Raw genomic sequence first — 12,468 nt, forward strand, 5'->3', positions numbered from 1 at the left:
TTCTGGAGAGTCATATCTGTGATTGCAGGGTTGGAGAGCTTATGGTAAAACCAGAGATGAGTTGGCAGTTTTCACCTTAAATTAGCATATGTATTTCAAAGTCATAGGGCAGAATCTTCTGCCTGTCGGGCGGGCTGGTTGGGAGTGGGCACGAAGCCAATCACCACCATCGATTGGCTGTGCGCTGCCATTTTACTTACTCCTGCCCAGTAGCGCTCAGCGCTAACTATGCGGGCAAGGATAGAAGGGAGAGTTGGGGCCTGCGCTCTTTCACGCATGCACGCAAAAGGGCGCAGGAATCTCCGAGGCACTGAGCTGTCTTGGGGAGATTAAGTTCACATTGAAATTTTGAAAAAAAGATTAAAATTATTCAGACATGTCCCCGTGTGTCAGTGTCACATGAGCTGGGACATGTTTATGAATTGAGAAAAAATCTATTCACTTAATAAAACCTCCATGAAACCTCATCCTGCCTGTGGATGAGGTTTTATTAAAAACGTGAAGGCCGCTTGGGCTCTTTGCCTGCCCACCAACCTTAAGATTGGACAGGCAGCCCTCTCAATGATCTAAGTTGGTTTACTAATGGCCTTAATAGGCCTTTGACAGTTTGGCGGGCACGCAGCCACCTCCAGCACGTGCTCGCTGAACGGATGATTGGAATGATGCGCGGTAACGTCAGGACGCACGCCTGACATCACTGCGCATCATTCTATGCATTGACGTGCGGGGCCCATCCCCGCATGCCAACAGGAAAATTCTCCCCATAGAGTCATTATGGCACAGGAGGCGGCCATTTGGCCCATTAAGTCCATGCTGGCTCTCTGTAGATTTGAATATAAATATTGAATATAACTATAAATGAAATCAGTTCAATTTACTTGGAGAAGCACTTGTACACTGTCAAGACTTAAAGTAACAAATCTTTACATAGTATAAAACTATTTGTCTAACCAAAGCAAAATGCACAAGAGCTGAACACTGCAAAACGCCCGTTTTTCCAGAAACAGACAACATTTGCAAAAGGAGGTGTTGAATTCATTACACACAAGAAAGATTATGGAATTCTAATTTTAGTTTGAGAGCAGATCTGAGAAGTCAAGCTTCTGTAGTATTGGTGTTAAAGGATTCTTGAAAAGATCAATTCTCTAATCTTGAAAAAATTCACATATTATTGCCCAAGGAAAGAAGCCATAGGATCTTCAGGTCTTTGACGTTTCATTCTGTATGCCTCCATTTCTTCTTCAGTAGGTTCCTTTATTTCATATATGCTGTTGTACCCTCGTTTACGTTCATCAATTTGCAAAATTTGCTCAACTTGCTTCAAACGAGTTTCTTCAGCAACCAGGGCCTAAGCATGACAAAATAAAGCGTTATGCAGCAGCAATTACACAACAACAATCCTGAAAACTTCATACTAATTTCCAAAATATGCAAAACACATAGACTAGCAAAGTTATGTGCCAATCACACTGATAACGGCTAGGTATGGGGCTTGTGCGATCACCTCCTCCCTAAAGTGTAATTATGGATAAAAAAAATGTATTAAATAAACAGCTTGAAAATTTCCTATGCTCTTCAATGTGTGCACATTTTAAAAAAAAAGTCTCATTGTGCGCACACATTTAATTATCTTTAATATCTAAAAATTTCATTAATTTGAATTAAAATTGCCTAGAAAAGTTAATGGACTGACTAGAAAGAGGTAAATATAAGTCAAGCAAATCAAAATGATAGGAAATACATTCAATAATTGTAATGTTATTCAGAACTGGATCCTTCTTAAAGGAAGAATTCAAAACAAATTTTTTCTGGTTATCAAACTACAATGTTCATTATTGATAAAAGTTACAATGAGTACAATGACAATGCAATTAATTCTATGTTTATCAAAAAATTCTGTGGAGAATTAAAAGCACCTAATGGCTGGTCTGAAAACAAAACAATCGAATCAACACCAGTTCTGGTTCAGCTCACAGGGAAGTACAGGGAGGATTTCCATCATTGTAAATATTTTCAAATGAACTATAAAAATGCCATAGGCTAGTGGTCACGGTACCTCTAAATGATCCATCTCCTGTAAGAGCACCATTTGTGTTGGCATGTCTTCAGGTGCCAGTGAGTTCGTTAAATATTTTGAAGTAACTTTTAAAATGAGAACACTATGGCATCATTACTTTTATTTATATATATATTTTTACATAAGATTTTATTTTGTGAAGAGTGCTATTTTTTTTTCCCCCCTATTATCTGTTTAAGATTATAGAATTAAAAATGATAAATATTAGGAAAGAGAGCTGAAAATGAAGAGTATGTGCTCTTGCAGAACATGGAACTGCCTAAGGGGAAATGTACCTTGTAAAATATTACTGATACATGTACATATCGTCAGTTACATGTAACTTCAGTAGGCATTAGAATCTCCTATGCTACATACTTAATAGCTACCACACAGTCAGCTTTTGTTGCCTGCTGCAAAGCTACAAAATTGATCTGATAATATATTAATAGCCAAGTTACATTTAAACCATACATTGCACCTTTCTTCAAAGGCACTTTTTAATGGCATAATTGGATAAAAATGGGCATTAAAAAAAGGATGAGATATTGCAATCACATATTTTCCTATGTTAAAAATGTTATATCAAGATATTTCGGAAGGATGAGAAAAACAGGATTGGCCAAAGAAAGAAATATTACGAGGGACAGAGTACAAACTATTTCAGTCCACCAAAGCACCATGTTTGCTGACTGTAATGTATTATTCAACAATAACTCATTTCCACTTGCACCACAAATGAAATATAGCAATAGATCTGTGCAACAATAACTAAAAAGTTATGCCACAGGCAACATTTGTGTTAAACTATAATTAAATAAAACAATGTAAATTAACTTATTTTTAAAAAAGGCTAGTCTATGTTGAATTATTTACAGACAGTAAAAGATCCCTATTGCTTTGACATTTGATCTATATCAAATATATTCTATAAATATGGTATAAAATTTATCTTGCACAGATGTAATCAATGTATGAGTGCCTGCACAGCACTGTGCGAGTGTTTCAGTATACCACTTTTGCATTGATTTCTAATGGTTGATTTGCATGTTAAAGTTTAACCCCAAACACGTTGAGTAAATTATGACAAATAATCAATTTGTCAGCATAATATTGAAAAGTTTAACGTTCTGAATTCACACCGTCAATTTAATTCTCATGTTTATGTTGATCTACATGTTTATACAACAATGGGGCAGAAAGGAAATATCATTTTTGTAAAAACCAAAGAGTTTATAAGGAATGAATTAACTGTAGGAATTTATCAAATCAGATTTACTTGAACAGGTTTAAATAACTTCCCTGAAAAGCAAAAGAACAAACAGCTGGTATATGTGAGATTCACCTTTTTCAATTTTTCTTTCTTCTTTGCATCTTCATCTTCTGAACTGTCTGAACTATTTTTCCTCTGTTTCTTCTTTTTCTTCTTGCTTTCTTTAAGCTTTTCTTTATGTATCTACAACCAACAGTCAAACTGGTATTATAAGTAATTAATAAAAGCAAAATCTTCTTGAAGCTCAGATATTGGTCATCAAATCATTTCAACACGAATTGCATTTCATACCCCAGCCCCAACTCCCGATTTTATCCCCTTTTTTCCCCCTTCAAGAGTCTCAGACCAGGTATGTTTCAGCTGGCCAGATCTGGGGTTTTTCTTTCATAAATCGTGTGTCAAATTATACTTCTGATTGTTGCAAGCTTGTCAATTAAGACAGACCCCAGGTTATGACCTAACCAAGACTGCCAAAAGGCCTATTGCTATCTAGGATAACAAAATCAAAGCAAATGTTTGCATTCAGAGGAATGGGTGTCCTTGTACATGAATCATGAATTAGATGTATTAATAATGGCATAGATATTCTTCTTCTTTGTCTCCTGGTTGAATCCTCGATTATTTGAGGGTTACTGAACCATGGCTGATGTTGTGATTTTTGTTTACTGTGGGGCAGAGTGAGGAGGCAGACCCCAGGCCTACCTCAGCTGGAATGGGGATTGAACCCCATGCTGTTGGCGTTATTCTGAATCACACCCAGGCATCTAGCCACCTCCTAGTCTAGACATCAGCATTTGATCTAACATCATAATGCTCTGCAAGTGACAAAAAAAATCATTGTAGTGATTGGAAAATGTGATTTGCACCTGACAGAGAGAGAAATAAAATCAGAAATACTCAGCAGGTAGGCAGCATCTTTGGGAAGAGAAACAGATAACTTTCCAGGTCAATGAATTTTCAGGAGAACTGGACAATGTTGGTTTTGACTCTTTTCAATCAGAAGTGGAGAGGCAGTGTTTTATAATTAAAATTGGAGTTGGCTCATAAAAATATGTACAGCAGCCCATCCGTGCAATTGGATTGGTTTCACAGGATCTAAGCCAACAGTTAGAATATACCTGTGGACTTCCTTCAGCAACCAGTTTCTCAAACACTACAAAATCCTCATCACTTCAACAAGGGTATCACTGGATGCCATGAACAAGCTGATGAGTCAACTACAAGTGTAAAAGGCGAGGGAGAAAAGTTAAGAAATTCAGGCACTAACAGTTTCATGTCATCACTTAATTAAAAAAAAGTTTCAAATGTTGTTATAGTTTTCCATGATATTTGTACAGATTATCATGTAAAAAACGATACTTGCCTCCATTAATGTCTTTGGTATGCTTTCATATGTTTCCTGGATAGAATCTGGGATCTCACTTAGACATTCAGATTCATCCTCCACCTACGATGAGAAAAAAATGGACAACATTACAATGCAGATAGGAATCTAGTATTGTTTATGCAATTCAACAATTTATCTATAAGAAAAAAGGAATAGACGCTGCTGAAAATACATAGCAGTCCATCAGCACCTGAAAAGAATAAACACAGGTTAACATTTCATATGTAGACCATTCCACAGAACTGGAAATTAATATTAATTTTAAATTTAAGACAATGCTATCACTAAAGTTTTTGTGTTTCTTTACTGTAGGTATTTTTGGCTTCTGTCTTTCAGACTAATCTTGTAACTTTCTATGTACCCAAGGAATGAACAGGCAACTGTCTTGGTTTGCTTCAACAGCTGGTTTCTTCATGTCATTTTCTCTATCATAATGTCAGTAGTGGGTTTAGTCACTGAATATATCATGTTCAACTCCACTCACAGCTCTTTGGATAATGAAGCAGCCCTTGTCAGATTACAGCAGGATCTAGATAGTATTCAGGTCCAGGTTTACAAGTGGCTGGTAATGATCACCTTAACCAAGAGAAAGTTCAGTCAGCTCCTCTTGGCCTAATGACATCACCATCACTGTTATCCACCACTATATTAACTGGCTCAACCACATGAACTCCAAGGTTCCAAGAACAGAGTAGATAGTGGTTACCTTGCAAAAAGTGGCTCACCTCCTAACTTGTCAAAGCCTCTCCATCACTTACAAAGCTGAAGTCAGGGATGTGATAGAATATTCACCAGTTTGTGTAATCCTCCCCTCTTTTTCAGGTTCCCAATATTGCCTATTGTCATTGTTCTCCCTCCATCTGTTGAGTGATGAGATAGCACGGGGTTCAGTCTTCACCCAGCAGGAACAGAACCTCTTTGGCCCAAGATCCGCTTCTGCTAAAAAATATTTTTCTATCCTCTAAATTGCAGTAAACAGTCACATGGTGCCCACCTAGAAACCCTTCAAAGCAAATAAAGCACTAACGCCCAAGACTAAAATTTGAATCCTTATGTGAAGAGTTAAAGAAAGATTAAGGTGAATCAATGGACCTTAATAATCAAACATAATACTAAAAATATACACAAGATTGAATGCAGACTGCTGAAAATTAGGCAAGCTTACAAGTTTAATAATAAGGGTTGCTCTGAAGTATCTCAGTACTTACAGCAATCTGCTTCCCTGCTTCTCCTGTACAATAGGAAGTTTTGATGAATGAGTGACAGCACTTGTACCCCCATCTCCCTTCCTTCCAGTAGGAGCCCCAAACAGACTGTAAAATAACACACAAGCAAAATATGAAATGAAAATGAGTGCTCAAGAAGTATGGCATTACAATTTGAAAACTCATTACATAACATCAGAATTACAAATTTACCAAGATCTGTTCAAAACTATTTAGGAATGTAACAAGGCATTATATTAGTAAAGAAAAGTTCAAAAGCTCAGAGTCTCCCCAGCTAACTAGTTCCTTAAATAAATTTCAAACTTATCCTAGAAGATTCCCCATGACATTGCACACGGGCCTGCAGTTTCTAATATTTACCACATTCCGATAATGGCCAAGATGTGACAGTGATTTCCTCATCGCTGTAACATCAACAAATTTATTGAAACAAAATAATAAAATGGATTTGAAGTGAAAGTAATACATACTTTACTGACACTAAAAGATACAGATCAAACAAGCAAAGCAAAATGCTGCGGATTTTGGAAATCTGAAATTAAAAACAGAAAATGCTGGAAATGCTCAATGGGTTTAACATTTCAGATTGATGATTTTTCATCAGAACTGGCAAAAATTTAGAAATGTAACAGGTTCTAAGGAAGTAAGATGAGGGGAGGATGGGGAAGAGAACAAAGGTGAAGGTCTGTGACAGGTGGAAGGTAGAAGAGATTAAATGACAAAAGAGTTGGTGGTGCAAGGCCAAAGGGAATGGTAAAGGGATAAGTATAAAAACAAAAGATGTGTCTCGAGGAGGTATAAATGAATAGCTATCATCCGAAAGCAAAACAAAGAAGAAACATGGACAAATAAAACTGAAGCCAGCAAAGAAAAAGGAAACAAAATAGGGCAGAGGTTATAGTCTGAAACTGCTGACTCAATGTTGAGAATAGAAGGCTGTGAAGTGCCTAACTGAAAGATGAGGTGCTGTTCCTCTAGCTCGTGTTGAGCTTCATTAGAACACTGGCCTTCTGTCCTCTGCCTCTTACAGAGTAGGAGCAAGATGGAGAATTAAAATGACAGGCTCAGGGTCATGCTTGCAGATTGAACGGAGGTGCTCTGTAAAGTGGTCACCTAATCTGCATCTGGTCTCCTCAAAGTAGAGCAGACTGCATTGTAAGCAGAGAATGCAGAATACTAAATTGAATGCAGTATAGATAAATTGCTACTTCACTGGGAAGAAGCGCTTGGGGCCTTGGGTGGGAAAAAAATGAGGTAAATGAGTAGGTGTTGCATGTCCTGTGTTTATGTTCTGAAGTGCCATGGAAAGGGGAGGGGGTGATTAATAAGTGGACCAGGGTCATGAAGGGAACAATTCCCGTGGAATGTTGAATGGGGAGGAGAGGGGAATGTGTGTTTGTTGGTGTCATCACACTGAAGGTGGTGGAAATGGCAAAGGATGATTCATTGAATATGAAGGCTGGTGAGGTGGAAGTTGAGGACAAAGGAAACTTATCGTGCTTCTGGGAGGGTGGGGAAGGAGTGAGATCAGACGTGTAGGAAAGGGGGCGGAAATGGACAGGGGTCCTGTTAACCACAATGAAGGGGAACCTTCGGTTGAAGAAAGATGACATAACGGAAGTGCTGGCATGTAAATTTGAATCATCGGAACAGATGCAATGGATATGAAGAAACTGGGAAAATGAAATGAACACCTTACAGGAAGTGGGGTGTCTGTCCCATTTCCCAGATCCGTTTTGACCCTTTCCCCTCCTGCACAGTACCATGAAAGAGTTTCTCAATAGACCTGGTACTATGAAGTGTCTAATGACCAACATCTGAATGGGTCATCATTCATCATGGCTAAGGACTGGATTCTAATTCAAGGATTGGAGTTCAGTACAATATCAGTACCTCAAAGAATCCACCAGGGCTAGAAAAAAAATATTCCCCACCCTTGCATCCCCCATCAACACAAAAACTTTATTTCAACAACAGTATGCAAATTTTTTTATTTAATGCTCACAATTAATGTTGAGAACGAAAGGAAGAGAAAGAAAGCTCCGACCCGTGGATGTGTCACATGGACTGGCCAATCAAGTTGGCTCTCAAAAGTTACCAGCTTAAATAAAACCCCACCTTTTTCCTGGTAATGGAAACTCATACCAACTGTACTGGTTATTCAGTGATGCCTTTCCCCCAAGACCAGAAAGCCCATTCTGATCCTGGGGTGAAAACTGCTATGAGATGCACTGAACAAATTCCCATTGTCTCAATGTTATAATGGTTGATCTTGCTGGCATTCCACCCAAATGCTCTATGTCAACCTTTGCTTAGAAATAAAACACACACACAACCAAATCATAAAATTATGGGTTCAACCCGATCTCCAGAAATTTGAGCACATTATCCAAGCTGACACTTCATTGTAATTTTGAGGGAGTGCTGTGGGAACTTGCTGTGTGCAAAATGCCTTTTGAGTTTTCCCTATATTACAACAGTGACTTCACTGGCTGTAAAATGCTTTGGGACATCCTGAGGTCATGAAAGGTCCAACGTAAGTGCAAGTTCTTTTTCCTAAACCACAGTCTAACCTGCCTTAAGAATTACATTAGATTATGAAGTCTAAATCCCCAGGAAGACAAAGTAGTACTGCACAAGGATAAGATTATGTGGGGAGGATGGCCTAAGTATGTGGGGCAGTGAGATACCAAGACGAGATGTGGAAAGGGCAGGGGACGCTGAATTGACAGTGAAATACAAATTCCATTAAACGAATCATAAGAAGAAATCATACTTCTAACCTGCTCAAATTACCATACGATTGGCTGTGAAAGACTGAAGTATATAGAGTTCTTTAATCAAAACTCAATCACTTACTGTGTGGTTACCTATCAGGACATCCTCTTCATACTTGGATCGTATAACTGCTTTCTCTTGGCCCTTTAAGACAGCACCATGTCTTGAATATTCCACATAATCCTCTGTCTGAGCTAGCAACAGCTCACGTGGTGGAGCATTTAGGTGCTCCTGGCCTCCATACTGCAAAGAGAAGGTGATGTTATTAAATATCAGTAACTAGTACAAAATTAGAATAGGAGAGCTGATCATTGCTCCAAAAGTCTTTAAAAATTAATCAGATCATATGATTACTCTCACAGACATCACTTCCATACGGGTCAAGCATGTACAGACTGAACACAAGTTCGGCAAACTCTAACTTAAATATTTTCCCCACTTCAGAAAAAACATTGAGCCTGAATTTCCTGCAACAATATTAGGATCCAATGGCCAATCCACCATTTGTGAATTTACGCCAAATCTGGAGAGCTGACTAGAATGTACTACAGGAAATCAGAGCCATTGTGGCCAAAGGCCCAAGTAAAAATCCAATGCAATGTCACGCTACTCAGGCCCAAAAATATTAGGAATGTGTTTAAAAGTTGAATTGATGAGTGGAAACAAACACATTTAAATCAGAAAGCTGATTCATCTCAAGTTCTACATTTACATCTTTCTGGTTTGCCTATTGGATGAAAAAGTGCCTCCCACTACAATGGCTGCCCATTGACATTGCAAAACAATACATAAACCTGAGACTTATAGCCTTCAGTTGCTCAGGCAATCCCTAACTTTCTACTTGGATTATAACAATATGTAAATGGACATATTGCAATCACAGAGGGCTATATTCATAATGCAAAGAATTGACAATCCAGATTACATATAAAAGATTTAAATTGGTAGTTTAAGGCAGGGAACTGGCACATGTATACAGCTCTGTTGTTTTGCACCCAGTGACCCTAGACTCTGTCAGAATTGCACCGCCGAATAAGAAAAAAGACACCCAAAGTGTGCCTTTCAATTTAAAATCTGATGTTCAAAAAGGCACACAAATTGGCAATTACAATGAAAAGCTCCAAACATAATAAAGAGAGGGTTAGGAAAGCAATTAAAAAACATGTTCAAGCGCAGAGGTAGTAAGGGGCCATGTAACAAAAGAGGGAGAGTACAAAACTGATGATAGGGAGCATATGGAAAAGTACCAACAAAATATAAAAGGCAACGATGACCAGGAGGCAGTGTGACTAAATCCAAAGTACTTAAATGATCACACTGCTTCACTCTTTTACTCTGCTCTAATTCTCATTAAAGTACAAAATGGCCAGTTTTGAAAACATTTTTTGACCTCACATGGCCACAAGTCAAGGTAATATCTGGGATTCTGGCTGAAGTCAATAGCACCATAAAGAAAAATTTAAGAGTTTACTGCAATTTGGCTATTCTTCTAATTTTGCTCTTAAAATAATACATGCAATTTTTGAAATGAAGAATAAGAAATTTTTGAAGAATGGATTTCTGCTTTGATATATCATGCGTTATAAAAGAAGAACTTTTCTCATGTCAGATTAGATTTCAATTAGGCACATGAGCTAACCTTTGTATATTAAAGATAACTAATTTTTTTCTATTGTCATTAATCACTGAATCAACATGGACCCTGGGGTATTGTTAAGATTCTTTCTCCCTTTCTGTCACACATTTTTAGCATACAGCAATCTTCTGTTACACATTTTTAGCATACAGCAATCTAGTGCTTTTTCCTCAGACAAGTCTTAAGATTGTAATTAAAACCACATCAAATGAAAGACCCTGAGGTAAATAGACAAAGAACTTCTTTTAGGTATGACCTTAACTCCAACACCTACATTTTCTTAAACCTGATACCTGTTGGGAGTGCAGGAGAAGTCATTTTTGGAAAGAAAAATATTATTCTATCAATGGTTTCTCTGGCACAAAAACTCAATAAGCAGTTTTGGATATATTTTTTTTAAATAACTACCTGCATAGTTTTAAATATAATTTAAACACAATATAATTTCTACTGAAATGACCAGTTTAGCCAGAAATTTATTTAAAAACATTCAGCACAAATATGAACATATAAATCAGGAGGAGGAGTAGGCCATTCAGCCCCACGAGCCTGCACTGCCATTCAAAATAATCACGGTTCATTGATAGTGGCCTCAACGTCACATTCCGCCTTCCCCCAATAACCGTCGACTCCTTTGTTAATCAAAAATCTATCTTCCTCAGCTCTCTGGGGAAGAGAGTTCCAAAGGCCCTACAAAATTTCTTCTCATCTCCATCTGAAATGGGAGACCGCTTATTTATAAACTGCGTTCCCTCATTCTCATGTCTCGCCCACAAGGGGAAACATCATTTTAGCATACACCCTGTCACGTCCCCTCAAGATCTTGTACGTTACAATAAGATCACCTCTCATTCTTCGAAACTCCACTGGATATAGGCCCAGCCTGTCTAACCTTCCCTCATAAGATAAGTGTGTCCCCCCAACCCCAGGTAGTAATCAAGCGAACCTTCGCTGAACTGCTTCTAATGCACTTATATCCTTTCTTAAATAAGACAACCAAAACTGTATACAGTACTCCAGATGTGGTCTCACCAACACCCTGTACAACTGTAGCAAAACATCCCTACTTTTATATTCCATTCCCCTTGCAATAAACAACAATGTTCCATTTACCTTCTTAATCACTTGCTGTCCCTGCATACTAACTTTTATGATTCATGTACCAGGACACCCAGGTCCCTCTGTACCATAGAGTTCTGTAATTTGTCTCCATTTAAATAATGTGCTGTTTTTCTCATCTTCCTGCCTAAGTGGACAAGTTCACATTTTCCCACATTATACTCCACCTGCAAAATTTTTGCCCACTCACTTATCTTTGTCCCTTTGCAGAGCCCTTATATCCTCTTTGCAATTTATTTTCATACCTACCTTTGTATCAGCAGAAAATTTAGCAACCATACATTTGGCCCCTTTATCCAAGTCATTGATATTAATTGTAAATAGTTGAGGCCCCAGCACTGATCCCCGTGGCATTCCACTTGTCACATCTTGCCAACCTGAAAATGATCCATTTATGCTTACTCTCCGTTTCCTAATAGTTAACCAATCCTCTAGAATTCGAAGTGCAGCACATCCATAGGTTCCCCTTTATCTGCATTGCTTGTTACTTCCTTAAAGAACTCCAATAAATTAATCAAACATGATTTTCCTTTCACAAAACCATGTCGACTCTGCTTGATTGCACTGAGATTTTCTAACTGCCCCGCTATGACCTCCTTAATAATAGATTCCAGTAATTTTCCTATGACAGATGTTAAGCTAACTGGCCTGTTGTTTCCTGCTTTGTCTTTTCTCCTTTCAGAATATTGGAGTTACAGTCACTATTTTTCCAATCTGATGGGGCCTTTCCAGAATATAGGGAATTTTGGAAAATTAAAACTAAGGCATCAATATCTCAGCAGCCACTTCTTTTAAGACTCTAGGATGATGTCCATTAGGGTCTGGGGACTCATCAGCTTTTAGTTCTAATAATTTTCTTAGTACCCAGTACCCTTTCCCTAGCGATTGCAATTGTTATAAGTTCCTTCCTCCCTTTCACGTCCTGATGCACGATTATTTCTGGGATGTTGTACAGAGGATACAACAGATGCAAAATATCTGTTCAATTCAACC

At 38.0% G+C, this 12,468-nt stretch overlaps 1 protein-coding gene across 4 annotated transcripts in view; it reads right to left on the reverse strand.

The window, feature by feature from the left end:
- Positions 1–859: 859 nt before the first annotated feature.
- Positions 860–12,468, reverse strand: part of slu7 (SLU7 homolog, splicing factor) — a 48,859-nt gene continuing 37,250 nt past the window's right edge. For all 4 annotated transcript variants that reach the window (XM_041193941.1, XM_041193940.1, XM_041193944.1 and 1 more), the window contains 5 exons: positions 8,802–8,963; positions 5,925–6,029; positions 4,693–4,776; positions 3,402–3,512; positions 860–1,348 (listed from right to left, as the gene is read on the reverse strand). In XM_041193941.1, the coding sequence (XP_041049875.1) occupies positions 1,169–1,348; positions 3,402–3,512; positions 4,693–4,776; positions 5,925–6,029; positions 8,802–8,963 (642 nt within the window). In that variant the 3' untranslated portion in view covers positions 860–1,168. The remainder of the gene's footprint in view (positions 1,349–3,401; positions 3,513–4,692; positions 4,777–5,924; positions 6,030–8,801; positions 8,964–12,468) is intronic.

This window comes from Carcharodon carcharias, chromosome 8, assembly GCF_017639515.1.
Source record: "Carcharodon carcharias isolate sCarCar2 chromosome 8, sCarCar2.pri, whole genome shotgun sequence".
Taxonomy (NCBI): Eukaryota; Metazoa; Chordata; class Chondrichthyes; order Lamniformes; family Lamnidae; genus Carcharodon; species Carcharodon carcharias.